Raw genomic sequence first — 24,178 nt, 5'->3', positions numbered from 1 at the left:
AAAAAAATATCATCATCAGAGTACAATGCCCCATTTGGCATGTACCTCATTAGACACCTACAACTGGAGAAGCTGCTAAACTACCTCACATAGAGGATCCTAGGCCTTAAATACTTGTCCTATATGGGCAGACTCAGAAAACTCCAACTATTCTCTCTGTCATATTGCCTACTTAGATGCGATCTCTGCTTGACCTACAAAGCCATGTCTGACCCAGCTCTGTTATATATGCTACATCTAAAGAAATCCCAATCCTTCCGCACTATACACTCCAGAGACCTCAACCTCATTACCACAATCAACAGAACAAGCTGGAGGGACAGGTTCATAACCGAGAGACTGCCCATGCTATGGAATAGACTTCCCATACATGTCAAGCGGAATGCGTCACTGGCCCTCGTCAAGAAGAATCTTGTTGAGTGGATGGAAAATAGAAGATTCACCCCAGGGATCACTCCAGTGGCTCTAATTGACAGAGGAACTAGGAACTCAGGTCGGGTGACATGATGCCAAGGTAATCCTATGGGCTAGGCTTGTAAAGGCTCCAGGGCCATTAACCTAGTAAACACCTATTAACCTAAATGTATGTAATATACATATGTACACATGCGCACACATACACATATATGTATGTGCATGGAGATATATATATATATATATATATATATATATATATATATATATATATATATATATATATATATATATATATATATATATATACACACACACGCACACACACACACACACACACACACACACATATATATATATAAATATATAAGAATACTAATTCCACAGGTTTTTCCCTAATGTTGGATGACCATCCTGCATGATATATTTACAGAAGCATTCTAATTCTCGTAACAATTGTTAATATATGCGATGATTTCGTGGATAGAACAGATGCTGGTTATCTACTGAATGTACTATGTTCTTCATCTGTAACTATGTTTGTAATATTTTAATTGCTAGGATTCTTTATGTGTAACTATGTCTGTAATATTTTAATTTGTGGAGTTTTTCTCCCCGGGCCTCCACTGAAAATAGACCTGCGTCCAGTCGGACATTCCCAGTCAACAAATGTAAATAAATAATGTGGAATAGCAGTAGCTGCTTTGACTGGAGTGCACAGGGTCTTGTGTTTAAGGCTTGCCAGGGTTGTGTATTTTTCCCCTTATGTTAAATGACTGTAGTGCATGATATATTTCTAAAAGCATTACAAATTCCCACAGCTCAGAAGGTGTAGAGGTACGTTTATTTAACTGTAGTGCACATGGTCCTGGGTTCAAAACTTGGTAGTGATGACTTTTTTCATTAATGTTAAATGACCATAATGCATGATATGTTTGTAAAAGCATTACAAATCCCCACAGCTCAGATAGTGTAGTAGTACGTTGCTGTGATTGTAGTGCACAGCATCCTGGGTTTGGGACTTGGCAGGGCTGATTATTTTGTTGCTGGGCAGAACAAGGGATGATGGAGACAGAGTGATTAAAACACTTTTAAGCAGTTGTAAGCAGGTTTGCTCAGTTTTGTGGGAAGCTAAGTGATGCTAACAGATGCTTAAGTCCTCTTAGCGTCACTTATCCCACTTACACCCGTGCTAATTTTAAATAAAGAAAAGAAAAATGGGTGATAGGAAAGTGGAGAAATGGGGGCAAGCAGGGGGTAAAACATTAGGAAAACAGCTAGGGATGTGCAGAATTGGTGTAGGAAAGGACCATAGCCCTACATTTCTACTGCAGCAACAGCTGTGACTGATGTAGAAAATTTGGAATTCACAGCCTCACACCCCACAGGGAGGGGTGTTGGCAACATACATTTGTACAGTAGTTTGAGTGTTGATTGATTTACATCACTGAACATTTGGGTGAAACGTAGAGTTATGTATGGGGCAATGATTTTTTTTGCGGGACAGATGCCCATTTTTTTTATTAAGGTTGAGAGTATGATGTTGGGGAAGGGCTGTAGGTATGTTTGGGGAGGTAGGTTGGGTAGGATAGGTTGCATTTGCAGACAGACAAGACACACAAGACAGCAGATGGGCAGTATATGACACATGAGGGGGTAAACCCCTTGGACAGGGAGGGTCTTTGGGAATCAGAGGACCATGAGCCCCCAAATGGATATAGTGGGACTGAGGTCCCCACCCATGTGCAGTCACCACTGCACCTTAACGGCCCTGAAGGTGGCTGTGCTGGGGGCTGGACAAAAGGGGCAATCTGCCCCACCAGGTGCTCCATGTGGCCCTCCATCTAGCACAGCCATCCATTCAACTCGGAGAGGATGACGCTGTGCACCATACCCCGGAACTTGCGGCGGGTGTCAGGCTCCTCTCTGTGCCCGGGGGTGGACGGGCCCTACTCCCTGAGGCAGTTCCACCCGAAGGTGGTGCAGGACCAGCAGAGGACGAAGTTCCAGGCTGGGTCCCAGATGTGCTGGGGGCCAGTGCCATGGCCAGATGAGGCAGGACAGGCGGATCCACCTGGATCTGCCTTCACAAACGTGCTATGGTGTTATATTGGTTAATCATGAACAAAACATTTCAAAATTAGTTGTAACATCATGCGTGGGTGTTCCAATTAATCCAAACCAACAGATTTGAAATACTTGCATAGCAAACCAAACACATGCATGCCAGTTACATTGATGGAAACAGGCCACCAACAATGGTATTTGAACAAGGTATGTTAATATTCAACCATTTAAATATATGAACAATAATAGAACAGAAGTCCCAACATTAAGTTTTGAGAAAAACATACCTGTAGTATATGAATAATAATTGGTGATGCTGATGAGGGGTGGGGGAGAGAAAAAAAGTCTATTAACAGGTGTATAGGCTTCTATTTTTCACAACAGTACTACTCAATACTCTACAGTTCTGCCCTCACTTTACATCTACCTATGTCCCACAACTTCTGTAGCACATACATACCTGTTAAACTGTCAACCTCTAATGGTATGGTTCTGACTGGGACAACTATGGCTACATTACTAGGGGGGCTTGTACATGTCAGGGTTACATATCTGACAAAGAAGGGGTACCCTGCAATGATATTCTGTGAGTCTGCTACTGGTATACTTCACCTGGATTCCTATCTGTGTCCAAGGTGATTGGCAGCAGTGACCACTAGCCATGACAGCATGACCCTTGATAGACATGTATCGCGAAGAGTGCATGGTGTATGTACCTATCCTGCTGTCATTTGCAAGCATGAGGTTGGACAGTGGAACAGTTGTATATTGTGTACTGGTATACCCTTCATATAGCTAAAGACCTGTGGAGAAAATATCTGTTAGCACTATTTGATTGTTTCTACAAATATTGAAGATTTCTTGAGTGTATATATACACAGATCTCAGTACCATTCACTGGATTCTAACCGTGTCTGGGTTTGCTAAAATGAACAACAAGGCTATTTCTCATCACACTGAGCTACTGGGGAACTGCTGTCTCTTTTTTAACTGATTTCTGCCTATTACTCTGTGGTTAAATAGTACGACCTTGTAATCCTGAGATTCATGCATGACAGATAGTGTACTGTGTATTAATCCTTTGAAATAATACAATCTGGAAAGCAAAGGTTAACACAAGGCAATGCTGCAGGGGGACACACTATAATACATTAGATATTACTATTCAGGGTTCAGATCTCAGTGCATAACATATTTCACATTTCATTTATACCTTGTTTTACACCTCCACAATCTACTGTTTGGCGTAATAGCTGGTTCTCAGAACAACCTCAGTTTACTCATACTGTCAAAGCCATATTTGCTATGAAGAACTTGTACACATTCGATTTCTACAACCACATGCCAGAGTAAACACAACAGTTTGTGGTATGAGTCTTTATTTCACTTATATGACACAGTGCTTTACTACTGCATATCCTGTAGATCAATATTAGTCTTGCAAACTTTTATTTATTCGTTATACACAGAACACACTACACCTACTGGCAGTAAACAAATTTACTTCTCCTTATTTATTTCACTATATACTGCCAGGTAGATCTGTACTCACCAGCCAGTCAGCGCAGCTTTGTCTGTCAGCATGGGCCTCAATATTGCTAGCTCTCTCCGCTGCAGCTCTAGGGGGAAAAAAACATTATGCATACCTATCTATCACATACTCAGGCTAGAATTTGGTACAGCTGCGGATGAAATACCTACAAACTAATGGAGCATTCCGTGCCTGAGCAACTTGGATCACTGGGCCAAGAGCACCCTCTTCCTACGCTTTAGCATAATGATGCCATACCTGCTCACCAGTTTGGAGGATTCCAGTGGCACTGGTGAGATCACATGCCAGACAGTCCCAGGCCTCCGCTTTGTACTGTGAGAGCCCTGGTACTGGCCCTGCAGCAGTCTGTCATCATGGTGTTCTATGAGGAGTCCAGCCATGACCCTGGACTCCAGAATGCCCCTGCTCTGAGCCTGAATGTGCGCTCCATCTCCAACACCATCATGGTTCCTGCAGATATCACACTACAACAGTTTATGGCTGTATTCCCACCTGTGCAGTTTAAATAAGGCAATATTCCCACCCTTTTGACCATTTTGAAAATGTTAAGCTCAGCTAAGCAGTGCGCAAATCTGCTAAGGTGAGTTGAACAGTGCTTAAAGGTGTAAATGCTGAGTACTGCTTAACAGTGCGCACATTTGCTTAGCTGAGCTGACTGATGCTTAGTATTTATCTAAGCAGTGCTTAAACCAGCTAAGCAGAGCTTAAAACTGCTAACCATTGCTCAGTTTTCATTTTAAAAAATATCAGTATTGTAACTTAATTAATCATTACTGACATATTATTAATGTATATGATTTACTTTACATGACATCCCTCTTTGTGCATTCACTACATTACCTTGGGGTGTGACTATACTTTATGGGACACTTGTGTCTACATGGGTGATTTCACATGTTATATGCACTCACACTTCCAGTTTGAACCAGCTACACTACCCTGATTAACAAATATCAATTACTACATAATTTAAAATAAAAAAAATAATTTTAACAATGCTTTCCCATGTAAAAGTAAAGGGCCTATCTTGGTACTCGAACCGTGAATTGCTACATGCAAAGCCAGGACTCTACCCACTACACTATCTCACTATTAAGGATCTGAGTTATACGTTTGTATTTAGCTCCTATGAGATGTTTCAGCAATGCTGAGCAGAGAGCCATAGCGCGCAAACCCGCTCAGCTACACTTAAACTTTACTTGGAATGGAAAAAAAATTTAATAAAAGTACTTTAATTACATGTATCAATACTCCTTGTAAGTCATATTTGGTAATGCACTACCTGTCATTCTATCAACTGTCTAAGTCTGTATGGGAATATCAGGATTGAATTCACTACATAATGGCATACATTTGAGTTTCAGACTTCTAATCCTTCCGTACATGTTGATACAAACCATGTTCCTCTATCAACTTGCTAAGTTTGTAAGGGCAATATTTATAATCTGTCCCTATTTGTCCCCCCATCATTTTAGGCTTTGTCCAGTTTTTTGCACTGAGAGATTGAGAGGTATGCCCCCCTTCATTTTAGGCTTTGTCCATATTTTTGGCTCTGAGAGGTTGAGAGGTATGTCTCCCATCATTTTAAGCTTTGACAGATTTTTGCCTTTCAGACTTTGAGAGGTATGCCCTCCGTCATTTTAGGCTTTGTCCAGATTTTTGCCTCTAAGAGGGTCAGACGTATGATGAAAGTGCCGTATGACACTTTCGCAATACAGAAGGTGTGTGACAATGCCTGCTTTTAGGTTTTACAGTTATATTATGTTATTAATTGTGAACTGCCAACACGTTTTAAATGAAAAATGTCTGTTTATGTTGTCTCGACTAGTTTTAAAAGGTTTTAAAAGTTGACACTTGTTTGTAATAGAGATGGGGTGAATAGTTAATTAGATGATGATGTCATTAATTATTTGAGGCTGCCACCCACAGGTATAAAAATTCAGTCTGTTGCAATTTATATTGTTCTGAAGAAGTCCTATTACCTGTAGACGAAAGTACTCAAAGAGTGTTCTTGTAAATAAAGCCTTTTTGCGGTACTCAACTCTGAAGACTTCTTCCTTTTCTTTTTTATTAAGAAATGATGAGTTTCCTGGAAAGGGTTGCTATATGCGAGAGCTTTATGTAATGTACCATTTATAGCAGGCCATACACATGCATAGTGAGTCTAACTTGCTAACTCGAGTCATCAGTCATTATTTCAACCACCTAGCCACAGTTTTGTACAGATTCTGAAATAACCTGATGTTAAGAAATGTATGCTCATGACCCCCCTTGTTTGTTGTGCTGCAACAAGCAATTTCTATGTTCTCTTTTCCTACACAGAAAATCTACAACTGCATATACAAAAAATGACCAATGTGCATAATATGATAATAGATGTATAAAAGTGTCAGCTAATAAAAATACATGTGCAGCAGTATCCACGTGAACATCCGTGAAAGAGGGAGGGAGACGCAGTTAAGTTGAACGAGCTGGTGAGAAAACTGGTGGTCAAGCAGATGGTGAGAGACTAAAAGACTACATTATGACATAATATATTATAGATCATGTCTCTAATCATAACAGATGTTATGTGTTTTTTAGAAAAGGATGTCAAGAAATTCACCTTGAGATATTCCAGACATTCATTTCATGAACACACAAATGGTTGTGACTGAAGAGTGAATAGCAACTCTATATAGAGAGTACTTGCTGACTTTGTATGACATCACCTTTAAAAAAAAGCTTGTAAGACAGAGCAGGAGTTGTAACAGCTGTTTGACTAGCTGCGTACTTCAGCTCTGTCAGTTTTGAGGCAGCACAATGTGTGTTACAGCTTGTAAATCCACTAGTTGCTTTCCCATGCAGTTTCATGGTGACTGCCTATTGAAAGCGTGTGATGTTTGCTTGTTTTATAACAAGGTTCAAATGTAAGAACCTGACTATAATTTGTTACAGCCTGGTTATTGTATGTGAACATTCCTCTAACAAGGTTATGCTTCTCTCATTTCTTACAACATATTCAGAGCACTGCATGTATTACATAGACATAGAGGGTTATAATCAGGTCTCTAGTTGTAACCATGTTCTTATGTGTTTGAGACGTGGATGCCAAGAAATTCACCTTGAGAGCAAAGCTCGAGATGAGAGGTGAATTAGCATCCATGTCGAAAACACATAATGGAATATGATCAGTGAGACCTGATCATAATTCTTTGTAGTGCATGGAAGAAAAAAATCCAAAGTGTTTTACCAATTTTGAAAGCCAGTAAACTACTTAGCAAGTGGTGTTGTACAGATAGGAAGTAAGGAAAAAGTTAGGGACAGTTTTTAAATACTGACCTAATTTAAATGAGTTGTTTACAGACTGACAACTGTAAATTTTCCACAGATATATGAAGAAAGATATTAAGGAACAGTTGAGAATGAAGGAACATCCCTTCCCCGATACCAGACCATAGCAGTGCTTAATGGGGTGTATAACTTTTGTTACATACCTTTGAAAGTGCTGTTATGGCCAGGACTCACAATACAGTAGTTCATAACCAGGATATCATTTAACTGCTGTTTTGAAAGTAATAATGGCACTCTGTGTGCTAGTATATATGTAAAGAACATACACCTGATGTTTCCTCACTAAATTCTGCAAGTAAGACCTTAAAAAAGCGAAGCCTTTATCAAAAATCCAGTTCCAGTTTAACTGCGGATTTACTCTAAGATGTGCCAGTGTAATCAACAGCTGATGTTTTTATTTCCATTTGGAGTTATAACTGACTTGTTTACACCTTGTTTTCATCTTTTTTAAACAACTGATTAAAATGTCATTTATTACCTGTAAAGCAAATCAGTTCATTAGCTAGCTATTCACTTACTGGTTTGCGAGCGTTCAGGAATTACTTTTGGAAGCATTATCCCATCTTCCTTCTTAACATTACTTGGAAACTCATCAGGCTTCTCAATTAACAGTAAAAGCTGTTCCACTGGGATATTATACCCTGTAAAATGAAAACACAAAAGTTGTGTGGTTAAAATATACTCTGAAATTACTTGAATCAAATCAATCACTATTCATATATATAAACAAACATAATGTTAATAATGCAGCACTTAATAGATGGGTTCCTATCGCAAAATCGAACGTTGAGAATGTCGAAGCCACCGAAACCTGAATTCTTTCCCAGGGAAAGAATTCGGTTGGCCGTTTCTGCGGCTTCGACATTTTCGGACCGGGTCAAGGTAAGAACGGGTAATGACGGACTTTAGGGTTAGGGCATGGGTCAGGTAAGTGTGCGGTAGTGACAGACTTTAGGGTTAGGGCTGGGTTAAGGATAGTGCATAGATAGTGGTGTATGTTAGGTTTAGTGTAGGTTTTGAAGGTGTTTGGTGTGATTGTGTTATGTATGTGTTTGTGTTATGTGTGTGTTTTTCGGAACAGCAAATTTTTTCCCTGGGAAAAAATTCACTGTTTTGAAGTTTCGATGTTATCCGAATTCAATCTTCCAAGTTCGAACTTATGGTGTTTGACATTTTGGAAGTTCGATTTCGAGATATAGCCCTAATAGACCACTTACTTATTTACCCATGAAAATAGAATTATAGCTATATAAAATTAAAAATACTTAAGTTACAAAGATTCCATGCCAGTAAAGCATGGGTTCTAGAAATCAATATCAAGAAATTGACCTGACATAGAAAAAATATACAACTGACACTCCATGAATAAACTGTATATGGAACATTTAAGTTAGTTAAATTTAAAAAAAACTACGCTGTTCATTCTACATTCATGTTTTGAGTTGTTTCTGTTTGTGATAACATATTAGCTGCCTGCTGAGAAAAGTGTCATGATGTCATCATGTAGGTCAACAAATCTTAAGCTAAACTATGCTTTGATCAAAGAACCACTGACTTCAGGGAACATTTTGCCTTACTGCTTATAGGATTCAGAGATTACTGCCTGTCTGTTAGATTTGATGAGTGTGGTCCTGCAATATAGACCAGGTAACTGCTGCAGTTATCCAGTCATGGAGCAAAAGTGTATGAGTTGGTGCCCATCTGGTGCGTTACAGTCTTAGGAGCACAAGAACAACTCTAGACAGGCATTCAAGGGGACCATAAGATGAACAGTTACATCTTCACTCATAGATCCAAGGAATGGTAATATGTCTGGGTCATCTGCCTACTCTGCCAACAGCCATGTGCCCTTTCCTGATAATAGTGCAGTACATTTTTGTTTTGGGTGTATGTAGCAGCATCCCTACCCCACATGACCTGAAGTGACATATTCTTCTTAAAGGGGATCTGATTGAAATGCAAATTACCAGTTATATTTGTGACGTCCATTTGTTCCAGTTCATATAAAAGTACCATCTTAATATATTTTTATAATTTTAATATTTGTAGCTACATAGAATATTGCTGATTTGAATTATGAAAAATCTAGCATTGCTGTGCTAAAGGCATTCTGCAATTACAGATGTTCTTCACACAGCCCTTTGAAAATGTTTCTTTTTTGTTTTATTTGATACGCCTCACTTATTTTTTTTCCCTTCATGGTTGGGGTTTCTAGTTCCATTTTGCCAAGTTCACAGACAGCTATCCAGCTGTACTTGCAAAAAAGAACATTTACAAGTAATTCTATTAAACAGCCAACTCTGATTTCATATAAAATTAGGTCTTGCATATAAATAATTCCTTTCTATAATGATTACATCTGAGGAATGATATATTTTCAAAATTACCAGCAGTTAAGACAAGAGTTAGTTAACTATGGCCTATAGAGCACAGCAGTGTTATAATTACAGTACATTAAATAGCTGACTCAGATTTACAGATCAGCTTGTGTATCACTCAGCCATGGAAAGCATGCACACAAATATAAAGAAATGCAGATTTTTTTTTTTGTAAGACAACATTTATATCTGTAAATCTATTTTATTTATTCATTAATTTAATTGGGTCATGTCATGTCCTACTTCCCTTCCTACTGGATAAAATGTGATGCAACGGGCATATCTGTAACACGTTTTTTTTCATTCCTTCAAAATACTGTTGCCATAATGTCAGCAAAAAGCCTGGTCCACATATCCTTCACCCCATGAAAAATATTCCTCCTTTCTACCATTAGCCCACCTACCTGCCATATTTAAATTGTTCGCTCTCCTCCTGAGCAGTTGTTCTGAAACACATCATGCTTTTAAGGTAGGATGAGATACGTGACTTACCTTTACACTGAATTTCTCAGTATCTTTCAATAATATGTTACCTTGTCTTCTTCCCTCAGGTAACAGTGTGTGTTATCAAACTAAGACAAACTGAAATTAAACTCACCTAAATAATTCGAAGGCTATCTTACCAAAGTCAAAGCAACACCTCAAAAACAAGCAAAGTTCCTAAAGCACAATGCCCAGCACAAAAGGCACTAGTAAACACGTCAGGTGAATCTTCAAAGGTTTAATACGCATCAAGGTTAAGCGCTTTCATCACAACGTGACTTCTTCAGAACACTACTAACCATTCTCCAAACACTTTTATATGATTAATACATCACATGACTCTTACACCTGACATACTTATCTAATTAAAAAAGTTACCAATTAAAAGTGCTACAAGACTCACTAACACTGTATAAATTCCCCTTGTATAAATACATTTTAGAAAAACATTCTGAACAATATATTCATAAAAAATACACTTTAAAAAGTACACTTTGAAAACCATACATACACATTTGCATTCATCCTGATATACAAATTAATAAATCTTCACCAAGGTGAAAAACCTTATGCTATGATCCACAGCATTTTGTAAATATTTTTTCCTTCTATATTATAATTAATAAAATGGGGCTTGGACCACCCTATAAAACTCATACTGCCTATGAGTGCCCGGTGTTATCCAAAATTGGTTTAATAGATATATGTTTGTTAATTCCCGGGTGTTCAGAGGCATTTAGCCTAATTTGCCACCTAACCTCTCTATCACCAACTCTCTTTTTTATATCTCCCCCTCTCACATTGTCATCGACGTGTTCCAGGATACCAAATTTAAACTTTGAACATTCCTTATTATCTCTCAAATGCTTCCATAGGGCATTGTTGTCATCTTTTTTCCAAATGCTGTAATAGTGATCATAAATTCTATTACGTAGGCATCTATTTGTCATGCCTACGTAAAAACCAGGACAGTTGGTACACAAGGCCAAATACACTAAATTCTTAGTCCTACAATTCCCCCTGTGAAAACTAATTTTAGTTTTGTTGAAATTTTACCAAAGTAACAGTTGATTCCTCACATATGTATTGGCATTGCTGACAGGTCCCACATTTACTTGTTCCCTTCACCTTACTTACTTTCTTGTCTTTCCTTTCAAAGACTTTTCATGTTGTACCCATTCTTGTGGACAAAACAGGGCTCATTCCCACTATCCTCAAAACTTCACTGTCAGCATGCAACACTTTCCAGTTCCTCTGTAGTATTTCTTTGATGTCTCTACTATATGGAATGTTGTATAACACAAGCCCTTTTAAAATTTGTACTATCCACTTCCCAACCTGCTACCTGCTCATTACCTACTGGACCTGTACCTTGATTGTTCATAATAAGGCTTATTTCCCCATTCCTTAATAACGTATTCACTCATCCTCAACCATATCCATAGGTAACCCCTCTCCCTGAAAAATTCCTTCACCTTGCACATTTCCTCCACCACTTCATTCTCTTGAGGCGTCATCCAGCCACCCTGATGCATTGCCCTTTTATTATGTTTCTTTTTGGGCCATTGGGTGGCTACTAGTGCAAGTATGAATTACTGAACGTTTTTTTCGTATATATGTTAGATTTAAACTTTCCATCTTCAATACTTATCCTTACATCCAGGTATGGTATAGTCAGCCTATCCTTGTTGAAAGTGAATTTGAAACTCTCACTACATGTGTTCAAATGTCCAACTCATTGCTGTTACCCTTCCACAAAACAAATATATCGTCCAAAATCTTAGGTAACAAGTGACATATTTGTACCATTTAGATTTGAAGACAAATTCTTTTCAATCGAACACCACGAGATTAGCATATATGGGCACATGCTGCCCCCATATAACTTCCTTGATCTGGTGTGGTATTCCCTTCAAAAATATATAATTGTCTTTAACACGTCTCCATGAATTCTAGCAATAAAATGCATTTTTCACTTGATGTCACTCCCAAACTGTTCATACTCTCGTGAAACCTCAATAAACCCTCCTCCTTGGGGATACTAGAAAAAAGGTCTATGACATCAATGGTCACTAACCATTCAACCCCAATACCACATTTAGTATATGATTCATGGGACTTTCTAGGTAGATTACAACCTGAATTGGTGAAAGGGGTTGAATGGTTAGTGACCATTGATGTCATAGACCTTTTTTCTAGTATCCCCAAGGAGGAGGGTTTATTGAGGTTTCACGAGAGTATGAACAGTTTGGGAGTGACATCAAGTGAAAAATGCATTTTATTGCTAGAATTCATGGAGACGGTGTTAGCGCACAATTATATATTTTTTGAAGGGGAATACCACCAACAGATCAAGGGAGTTGCTATGGGGGCAGCATGTGCCCCCATATATGCTAATCTCGTGGTGTTCGATTGGGAAAAAGAATTTGTCTTCAAATCTAAATGGTACAAATATGTCACTTGTTACCTAAGATTTTTGGACGATATATTTGTTTTGTGGAAGGGTAACAGCAATGAGTTGGACGAATTTTGTGCATATTTGAACACATGTAGTGAGAGTTTCAAATTCACTTTCAACAAGGATAGGGTGACTATACCATACCTGGATGTAAGGATAAGTATTGAAGATGGAAAGTTTAAATCTAACATATATAGGAAAAACGTTCAGTAATTCATACTTGCACTTTTCTAGTAGCCACCCAATGGCCCAAAATGAAACATAATAAAAGGGCAATGCATCAGGGTGGCTCGGATGACGCCTCAAGAGAATGAAGTGGTGGAGGAAATGTGCAAGGTGAAGGAATTTTTCAGGGAGAGGGGTTACCCTATGGATATGGTTGAGGATGTGAGTGAATACGTTATTAAGGAATGGGGAAACAAGTATAAGCCTTTATTGGGGAACAATCAAGGTACAGGTCCAGTAGGTAATGAGCAGGTAGCAGGTTGGGAAGTGGATAGTACAAATTTTAAAAGGGCTTGTGTTATACAACATTCCACATATAGTAGAGACATCAAAGAAATACTACAGAGGAACTGGAAAGTGTTGCATGCTGACAGTGAAGTTTTGAGGATAGTGGGGAATGAGCCCTGTTTTGTCCACAAGAATGGGTACAACATGAAAAGTCTTTTGGAAAGGAAAGACAAGAAAGTAAGTAAGGTACGTAAGGGAACAAGTAAATGTGGGACCTGTCAGCAATGCCAATACATATGTGAGGAATCAACTGTTACTTTGCAAAATTTCAACAAAACTAAAATTAGTTTTCACAGGGGGAATTGTAGGACTAAGAATTTAGTGTATTTGGCCTTGTGTACCAACTGTCCTGGTTTTTACGTAGGCATGACAAATAGATGCCTACGTAATAGAATTTATGATCACTATTACAGCATTAGGAAAAAAGATGACAACAATGCCCTATGGAAGCATTTGAGAGATAATAAGGAATGTTCAAAGTTTAAATTTGGTATCCTGGAACACGCCGATGACAATGTGAGAGGGGAGATATAAAAAGAGAGTTGGTGATAGAGAGGTTAGGTGGCAAATTAGGCTAAATGCCTCTGAACACCCGGAATTAACGAACATATATCTATTAAACCAATTTTGATAACACCGGCACTCATAGGCAGTATGAGTTTTATAGGGTGGTTATCCAAGCCCCATTTTATTAATTATAATATAGAAGGAAAAAATATTTACAAAATGCTGTGGATCATAGCATAAGGTTTTTCACCTTGGTGAAGATTTATTAATTTGTATATCAGGATGAATGCAAATGTGTATGTATGGTTTTCAAAGTGTACTTTTTAAAGTGTATTTTTTATGAATATATTGTTCAGAATGTTTTTCTAAAATGTATTTATACAAGGGGAATTTATACAGTGTTAGTGAGTCTTGTAGCACTTTTAATTGGTAACTTTTTTAATTAGATAAGTATGTCAGGTGTAAGAGTCATGTGATGTATTAATCATATAAAAGTGTTTGGAGAATGGTTAGTAGTGTTCTGAAGAAGTCACGTTGTGATGAAAGCGCTTAACCTTGATGTGTATTAAACCTTTGAAGATTCACCTGACGTGTTTACTAGTGCCTTTTGTGCTGGGCATTGTGCTTTAGGAACTTTGCTTGTTTTGGTTTCTAATTTGTGGACTGTTCCTAGTATCCAAGTGTTATCTGTTGAGAGGGGGGAGAACATGGACTCACTGGATGAATTACCGTCTATTTTTCACCAAGGAGAGACGAAATAAAATGTTTGCAGTCGGAAATGGCCATTATGCGAGGTGAGCTAACAAGATTGTTAGAACTCATGTCGCAACCTAACTCTACAGCTGCCAATGTGAAACAGATGACGTCGACGCGAGGAGGAAACAGATTAGAGGGATGTGAGGCGCACAATGGCGACCGTTCGGATGGGAACTCTAAGGACAAGCCGGCTTCTAGTAGGTCGCGTTCCGAGGATCTTGGACAGGAAAAATCAATACCAGGAGCCAGCAGGAACGGATCGGAAGGGGAAATACAAGTGTCGGGAGCGAGACCGAAATGAACTGTCCCTAAAAAGACTTACGCCTTTACGGCGCAAGGGAGAGATAAAGGTACTGTAAAACAAACTTATTCTCATACTCCCCATGTGCGTTACAACTATCACACCTTCTTAGAAGGGCAGTATGAGTTTGGAGTTAATGGGAGTGATGCAGTCAACAAAAATGTTCACGATGGTGGAACAGGAGAAAAAAGCTTAAAAGACACTATTTTTTTGTTTGGCAAGAAGCTTAAAATTTTGAAAAGCTTACAATTGGACAATAATTATTTAAAGAAATGTTTGGACAACAAAGTAGTGCCCATAGGGTTGCGCTTTTTTAAGACTCCTATGGGGGTAATATTGGATGAAAATAGTAAACATGAATGTAACAAGTTATTTGATGGCTTTGGGTTTTCTTTTATAAAGTTCATAATAGAGTGTAATGACAAAAGAATCTGTATGTTAATAACTGAGTTGGATGATTTGAATGACATCATTGTCCATGATTTAATGTATGAGGAGTTTGAAATGTACTATGAATCCCAGTTTAGCTGGGTAGCTGGCATTATTGAAAAACAGTATGAACGGAAATGTAATAAACTCAATAGGGACATAGCGCAGTATAAAAAAGGTGATGTGTACATGTGGGAAAAGAGTAGGAACAATGTTCAGCAGGATAAATTCAAGGGAATTAAAAACGGTGGATATGTTGGGGGGGCCAATTACAGTTATCAGAGACCCAAGAGGTACAACAATTATCAATATAGGGACCACCATTACAACCATTATGAGGAGCAACCATGTGGTGAAGTTTTTTTAGAGAGACATCAAGAGTGGGAAGGGGACCACATGGGGTACTCGAGAGGGAGGGGAGAATTCATGGAAAAAAGGGGGGGGGCAAGACCATCAATACAAGTACAATTACAAAAACAAACCTTGGGGTCCATCCCCGAAAACAACCACCCCAAGATTGTCAAGATCAATGAGATAGTGAGTTCATATGACAATTTCCACATATATAATTATACAGATGTGGTTCTTAGGAAAGAACATTTCACGTTGTTCTCTAAGGGGATGAAATTTATTCCTGAAGGGTCCTTCAATTTGGTAGATTGTATACTTGATGTCAAGAAGTACATTAGGAAATTGAATTTAAGTGTGAAGTTTGATGGTACCGTATATGCACCTAAAGAGTTTAGTACTAAGAGTACATACACACCCCCCCTGAATAATATATTAGAAATTTATGAGAAACTAGTGATAAATGATTTGTATAAGTATAGTAAGCAAAGCAAGTTTGGAACAAGATTTAATTTAACTTGTGAAGAATACAATATACTGAAGGAGATGCAGGGAGACAACAGGATCCGGATTATGAAACCGGACAAGGGGGGTGGGGTAGTACTTTATTATTATAGTGATTATAAGAATAAAATTATGGGATTGTTGTTAAATTCTGGCAAATACAAGGTGTCGTCAAGGAACGAAGTACATATAGGGTACCACAAAGTGGACATGATGTTAGAAGACTTTTTATTGGAAGAAAGGATAGGAAATGAACTTTATAAATTTTTGAAGGTAGAACATCCAATAATAGGCACCATTGTAGGTATCCCCAAGGTCCATAAGAGTGTAAGGGACCCACCTTTTAGCCAATAATATCAGGAAGTCAGGCAAAAACCTTCCTTATGGGAAGGGTGATTGATAAATGGCTTAAACCAGCATTACGGAAAATACCACATTTAGTATATGATTCATGGGACTTTCTAGGTAGATTACAACCTGAATTGGTGAAAGGGGTTGAATGGTTAGTGACCATTGATGTCATAGACCTTTTTTCTAGTATCCCCAAGGAGGAGGGTTTATTGAGGTTTCACGAGAGTATGAACAGTTTGGGAGTGACATCAAGTGAAAAATGCATTTTATTGCTAGAATTCATGGAGACGGTGTTAGCGCACAATTATATATTTTTTGAAGGGGAATACCACCAACAGATCAAGGGAGTTGCTATGGGGGCAGCATGTGCCCCCATATATGCTAATCTCGTGGTGTTCGATTGGGAAAAAGAATTTGTCTTCAAATCTAAATGGTACAAATATGTCACTTGTTACCTAAGATTTTTGGACGATATATTTGTTTTGTGGAAGGGTAACAGCAATGAGTTGGACGAATTTTGTGCATATTTGAACACATGTAGTGAGAGTTTCAAATTCACTTTCAACAAGGATAGGGTGACTATACCATACCTGGATGTAAGGATAAGTATTGAAGATGGAAAGTTTAAATCTAACATATATAGGAAAAAAACGTTCAGTAATTCATACTTGCACTTTTCTAGTAGCCACCCAATGGCCCAAAAAAGAAACATAATAAAAGGGCAATGCATCAGGGTGGCTCGGATGACGTCTCAAGAGAATGAAGTGGTGGAGGAAATGTGCAAGGTGAAGGAATTTTTCAGGGAGAGGGGTTACCCTATGGATATGGTTGAGGATGTGAGTGAATACGTTATTAAGGAATGGGGAAACAAGTATAAGCCTTTATTGGGGAACAATCAAGGTACAGGTCCAGTAGGTAATGAGCAGGTAGCAGGTTGGGAAGTGGATAGTAGAAATTTTAAAAGGGCTTGTGTTATACAACATTCCACATATAGTAGAGACATCAAAGAAATACTACAGAGGAACTGGAAAGTGTTGCATGCTGACAGTGAAGTTTTGAGGATAGTGGGGAATGAGCCCTGTTTTGTCCACAAGAATGGGTACAACATGAAAAGTCTTTTGGAAAGGAAAGACAACAAGAAAGTAAGTAAGGTACGTAAGGGAACAAGTAAATGTGGGACCTGTCAGCAATGCCAATACATATGTGAGGAATCAACTGTTACTTTGCAAAATTTCAACAAAACTAAAATTAGTTTTCACAGGGGGAATTGTAGGACTAAGAATTTAGTGTATTTGGCCTTGTGTACCAACTGTCCTGGTTTTTACGTAGGCATGACAAATAGATGCCTACGTAATAGAATTTATGATCACTATTACAGCATTAGGAAAAAAGATGACAACAATGCCCTATGGAAGCATTTGAGAGATAATAAGGAATGTTCAAAGTTTAAATTTGGTATCCTGGAACACGTCGATGACAATGTGAGAGGGGGAGATATAAAAAAGAGAGTTGGTGATAGAGAGGTTAGGTGGCAAATTAGGCTAAATGCCTCTGAACACCCGGGAATTAACGAACATATATCTATTAAACCAATTTTGGATAACACCGGGCACTCATAGGCAGTATGAGTTTTTATAGGGGTGGTTATCCAAGCCCCATTTTATTAATTATAATATAGAAGGAAAAAATATTTACAAAATGCTGTGGATCATAGCATAAGGTTTTTCACCTTGGTGAAGATTTATTAATTTGTATATCAGGATGAATGCAAATGTGTATGTATGGTTTTCAAAGTGTACTTTTTAAAGTGTATTTTTTATGAATATATTGTTCAGAATGTTTTTCTAAAATGTATTTATACATGGGGAATTTATACAGTGTTAGTGAGTCTTGTAGCACTTTTAATTGGTAACTTTTTTAATTAGATAAGTATGTCAGGTGTAAGAGTCATGTGATGTATTAATCATATAAAAGTGTTTGGAGAATGGTTAGTAGTGTTCTGAAGAAGTCACGTTGTGATGAAAGCGCTTAACCTTGATGTGTATTAAACCTTTGAAGATTCACCTGATGTGTTTACTAGTGCCTTTTGTGCTGGGCATTGTGCTTTAGGAACTTTGCTTGTTTTGGTTTCTAATTTGTGGACTGTTCCTAGTATCCAAGTGTTATCAACACCTCAAAAAGTTTTTTTCCCCATCACAGGGCAAGCCTCTCTCATTTTCTTATTTTATTCTAACTCCGAAGTTATGCCACATAGTAAAAAAGGAAGAAAGTAAAGCTCCACTAAAAATAAAGTGTTAAAACTGAAATCAGAATAAAGATCTTCCTCATGCAAATACTTCCTAGAAATCCATTAAAAATATATATTCTTAAAAGTCAATCTGAGAAGGAAACAATTCAGGAAAGTCAGAGAGACGGCTTTTCCCAAAAATATCCACATTCCTTGCATCCTTCTCTCCCTTGTGCCACCTTAAATAACAATGTACTGTTACATTTTTTTGGTCCTGGTTCTGCTTCTCATTTTGTTGTTCAGTTTTTGTTTCCCCAAATATATTTGTTTACATTTCTTTACACAAAGTAGAGTTGTGTAAGACCTTACCATAACAGCAGGCTTCCTATTTGTCACTGTTGCAGTATTCTTCACTCTTGGGATATCCCGCCAAGGATAACTGAGAGTGTCCTGCAAGCATACCAAAGCCTTTACACCTTCTGGGCACTGTACATCAGACATATGTCCTACGTGCAAGGTGTTAAGATACATATGTGATGTACAGGCACCTAGTCCTCAGAATGGAAATGCTCCAGAAGAACCAAAGCGACCCCAGATGAAAGTAATAACATGTACATCCAGGAAGGGAAGAAGGAGAAAAGGGTGCAAGAAAGATCTGTCGGCCAGAAGGAAAGCAACAGGGGGCAGGCGGTAGAGACAGAATATTGCAATAGTCAGAAGTAGGACACCAACTGTTATGGTAAGATCTTACACAACTGCAATATGTGCTTCCTTATCACTGTTGCAGTATTCTTTACAACTGAGAGAGTACAAAAGCTAGTGGAGAGGATGGGAGGAGGAAGCCACAAAGGACCTTTCCAAAATCCCAAGAATGATAGCCCTGACAAAACTTACCCAGGCCCTAGAAATGACATCCAACTTGTAATGTACAGAAGACCAAGTAGCATCTTCCAAGATGTAGCTGATATCCAGACTCTTTAAAAAAGCATCAGAAGAGGATGGTAGAATGTGCATGAACAGAAGAAGAAAGCTGCTTGCCATGAAAGAACAGCAAAAGGAAATGGCCTTAGAAATCCAGGATGAGATGGTTTGCTTAGATCCTGCCAAACCCAATTTCCTGACTTGAAAAGTAAGCAAAAAGCTGCTCAGATTTCCTGATATGTTTTGTGTCTATGTAATATCTGAGCCATCTACATAAACCCAAGGTGTGAAGAGCCCTATCACTAGGATTCTGTACAGAAGGGACAAAAAAGAAGGAAGATGAATGGACTAATTTTTAGGACAAATCATTAACCACCTTGAGCATGAAAGTAGGATTGATTTGAAGAGATACCTTACCCTTGTGACAAAACAAAAAAAGTAGAACCGCCATGAGTGCTTGAAGTTCACAGACCCTCTTGGCAGAAGTAAGAACTACCAACAATTCAGTCTTCCAATTACAGTGTTGTAAGGAAGAGGAAACTGCAGGTTCAAAAGGGGACTGAGTCAATTTCCAAGAAGAAAGTGAAGGTTCCAAGAAGGAGGGACAGGCTTTCTTGGAGGTCAAATATGAATGACATCTTCCAGAAATTGTTCGACTTCAAAACTAGAAGCCAGTGGTGAATTCAGAGGCAGACAAGTGGAAATGGGTGACAAATAAATAACAGAAGAACATTCCAAGCCAGAACTGAGCAGCTCACATGAATAAGAAAGGACTATAGGAATACCCACAGAGAAAGGGTCTAGGTCATGCCTGAGACACCAAACTGAAAATACCTTCCATTTGGTCATATAGAATTTATAGTAGTGATTTTTCTGATCTCCTGCAAAACCTAAACCATGTCCTCAGAAAATTGGTGTCTAAAAGGAATCAAAACCCTACCACCTTAAGTGCCAACTGAAGGGTGGGCAAGTGAATGTGAATGAGAGATCTATTGCCGTGTGTGAGAATATCCATCCCGTGAGGTAACCTGTGATGACTGCTTCTGGGCAGATGAAATAGAAGGGGGAACCAGAGCTGTCTGAGCCAAAAGGGAGTCACCAGCAAGATTTTGGGTCTGTTCCACATGATCTTGTGCAGGACCTTTGGTAGTAGAGGAATAGAGAGCTATGCATACAGAAACATTCCCTTTTCAAGGAAAAGACATGGTGCCCAGTTTCTAAGCCAGAGGACTTGGCACCTTTACACAAAAGTGGGGAAGTTGTCTGGGGAGGCAAAGCAATCTACCTGAGGAGTACCCCACCAATGTACAATGTCCAGAAACAACTCCCTGTTAAGTATCCATTTATGAGGATTTGTTCTGGATCTGCCAGAGTGTCCGCCACAAGACATCTCTGAAAGGGTCACCAAGGCTATGGATGAGGGGAAAATGGTGCATACCACCTACCTTGACCTAGCCAAGGTGTTTAATAAATACAATAGCTCACTCTGGTATTGTTGACAGACTCTCAGAACTAGGCATAAATCGTACATAAATCAGTGGGTTGCTAGCTGGCTCACAGATAGGACCAAGACATCAGGATTGGCAAGACCACCTCCACAAGAGACCAGTCACCAGTGGAGTACCACAGGGGTCCATGTTGCACCCACTACTATTTGTATCTTCTACTTGGAAGTCAAGGCTGAAGTCAAAGGCCTTTGGCTTACCAAGTTCACAGATGACTGTAAATTAGAAGCTATTATAGATTCCCCAGACAACAATTACATCCTACAAGAGGACCTAACACAAACAAATGAATGGTGCCAAAGCCATGGATTAAAATTCAATGAGAAGAAATGCCCTTTGGGAAATAATCCCCCAAAGCTAATTACTCCATCAATAAAACACCTCTGAGAGTTGACACAATAGGTAGGGATCTGGGAACATATGTAGACAGTAATCTGGCCTTCAACCAACACATAGCCAAGACAGTAAGAATATCATTCTATGTTGTCCAACACATAAGCAAGGGTATGGTATCCAGGTCCAAGGAAATTACAGGAGCACTCTACTCGGCCCCTATTACACCCATTATTGAGTACAATGCCCCCTTTGACATGTACCCAACCAGGTACATGCAACAGCTGGAATGCCCTCAAAGGTTTTTCACCAGGAGAATCCAGGATATATGAATATCCTGCCCTACACATATTGCCTTAAATTCCTATCTCTGTACTCAGTTTCCTACAGAGAGACGATCTATGACTAGCAAAGACATCCTCAGATCCAGCTCTAATAGATCTCTTGTCCATCCGCAAAACAAACAGCACCAGAAACAGTAGATCCAAGGACCTGAACTTTACATGCTAGATAAACAAATGCACATCTCAAAGGATCCCCGTGCTATGGAAGAAGCTCTCCATCTGCATGAAACAGAGTTCATCCCTGACTCTATTCAAAAGAAACCTTAATTACTGGATGGGAAAATCACAAATTCACCCCCAGACAAGCCCCGTGTCTCTAATGGACAGAGGCAGACAGTAAGTAAATTAATTCCCAACTAAAATACCCCCTCCACATAATCCTTTGCTACACCTCTCTACCAACATTTCCCACAATATAGAAGTCCATTGAATTTGGGGAAGAAACTGAGCCGGGCTACATGGCTAGGCTTGTAAAGACAGTGGTGGTCATTAGCCTAGAATAAACCAATTCTGTTTTGTAGGAGTGCAGAGGGAAGCGATGCTTTGTGGCTGAGGGGATGGAAGAATTTTGTTGGGACCAGGATTAGGATGTTTATCTCCATGAAGCACTGTGTTCCTCTATTCATCCACCCACCCAACAGAGAATCTCAGGCGATGTATACATTTGGGAAGCTGGTCTATGCATCATCAACCTTTGCCATATGGTCTTTTAATTTCTTGGCACATTTTACCAGACTTCAGAGGGATCTGGTCAAGGAGTTGTCGGATACCATTGCAGGAACCATTTCTGAGGACGTCCAAGAAAAAGTGGGTTCCCAGTTGGCCACCCTGGAGTCTGTATCAAATTCGTCCATGATGCTCATCTCTCATGCAGCAAAGGACCACCAGAGCATTGGGTTAAGGTGTTGCCATTAGGAGACATGCCTGGATGCATGTAAGTGACTTTGTGAAGCCATTTAAGTCTTCATTCATCAATGCACCCTTTGACAGATCATGCCTGTTTGGCCCAAAAGTTAGAGAAACTTTATCCAGGTATATGAAAGATGGAAAGACCCTTTCTGCTGTGGGCGTACATTTTTCCACTCCTCAACGACCTTTCTCTAGCAATCAGAGAAGCAGTCAGAAAATTTAGTTCAAGAAGTCCCAAGGGCCTTTTCAGGACACATGGAGGGAGTTCCTTCAGGGGCAGTGGGGGAACTTTAATGTAAGACACCGCCCGCACGGCAGAGGTGGCCCACAAAAAAAGAAGTTATGTCTTACCATAATGTTCCATCTGTGTTGTCAATCTTCACTAATCCTTGATTGTGGGCTCGGTTCCAAGCCTTGAAACTGACTTGGCCATTTATTTCAGCTCGTGCCTTCCAAACTCTCGAGCTAGGCTTTACCCATAATGCTCCTCTTAAAATTATCTCAGTTTTCAAACTCAGTCAGAGTTTGCCCAAAACAATGGCAGATAGCAAATAAAAATAAGAGACCAGATATGTGGTCCCTAATATGAAGCCAGTTCTGGAAAAAATTGATCCACTAAGAGTCTCAGGCTGGGACAAGGAGGGGGAAATGTCCAGGATTACTGAAGATCGACAACACAGATGGAACATTATGGTAAGACATAACTTCTTTACCTGAGGTTGTCAGTCTTCACATAATCCTTGACTGTGGGACAGAGTCCCTAGCTACCTGAATCTTGGGAGGTCTCACAGAAGAATATTCCTAAGCACCATTGAACCGAATGATGCGCGTCCCCTAGAGACCTGATCCAATTTGTGATGAGTGCTAAAAGTATGAGGAGAAGACCAAGTGGCTGCTAAACAAGCTCTGGCATGAAAAACTGCAAAAGTTGCCACCACTCTAGTTGAGTGGGCTTGTATAGGACTGAAAGGCTGATTCCTTTTGACTGAGTTACCTAAAGAATACGAGGAAAAAGCAACATACAGTTGGTCAGATTTTCTGAAATCCTTTGTTCTGTGGAGTTAAAAAATGTAGCCGTCTGTGGACATCTAGTGAATGAAGGAAATACTCCCCTTTACTAGAAAAATTAGGCAAAAAGACCAGTAGTAGAAGTGTCTGATTAATATTAGACTCTGAGACTACCTTCAATAAAAAGGATGGATTAGTCCTAAGGGACACGTTGTCTTTGTGAAATATTATGTAGGGTGGTTTGAAGGACAAGGCCTGAAATTCAGATACTCTTCTGGCAGATGTAATACCCAGTAAAAATAAAGTTTTCCAAGACAAAAACTTTAAGTCACAAGTACCTGATGGTTCAAAATGATGCAAAACAAGGGACTGAAGAACTAGTGTTTGATCCCAGGGAGGAATGGGTTCTTTAAATAGAGGTCTTAACATTAGAACCCCTTTTAAAAATGTTTTACAAAGTTTGAACATCATAAGGGATGCTCCATCAAACCTCATATGGAAGTTCAAGATTGCCGCTAAATGGACTTTAATTGTTGA

At 39.1% G+C, this 24,178-nt stretch overlaps 1 protein-coding gene across 1 annotated transcript in view; it reads right to left on the bottom strand.

The window, feature by feature from the left end:
- Positions 1-24,178, bottom strand: part of LOC122811273 (zinc finger protein 2 homolog) — an 89,220-nt gene that overhangs the window by 40,848 nt on the left and 24,194 nt on the right. Inside the window, exon 3 of the mRNA XM_044083005.1 lies at positions 7,885-8,007. Within this exon, the coding sequence (XP_043938940.1) occupies positions 7,885-8,007 (123 nt within the window). The remainder of the gene's footprint in view (positions 1-7,884; positions 8,008-24,178) is intronic.

The sequence above is a fragment of the Protopterus annectens genome, chromosome 9.part0 (genome assembly GCF_019279795.1).
Source record: "Protopterus annectens isolate FY-2018-M chromosome 9.part0, PAN1.0, whole genome shotgun sequence".
NCBI classification, from domain to species: domain Eukaryota; kingdom Metazoa; phylum Chordata; order Ceratodontiformes; family Protopteridae; genus Protopterus; species Protopterus annectens.
The sequence above is the reverse complement of the archived record's forward strand: the minus strand, read 5'-3'. Positions and strand labels throughout refer to the sequence as shown.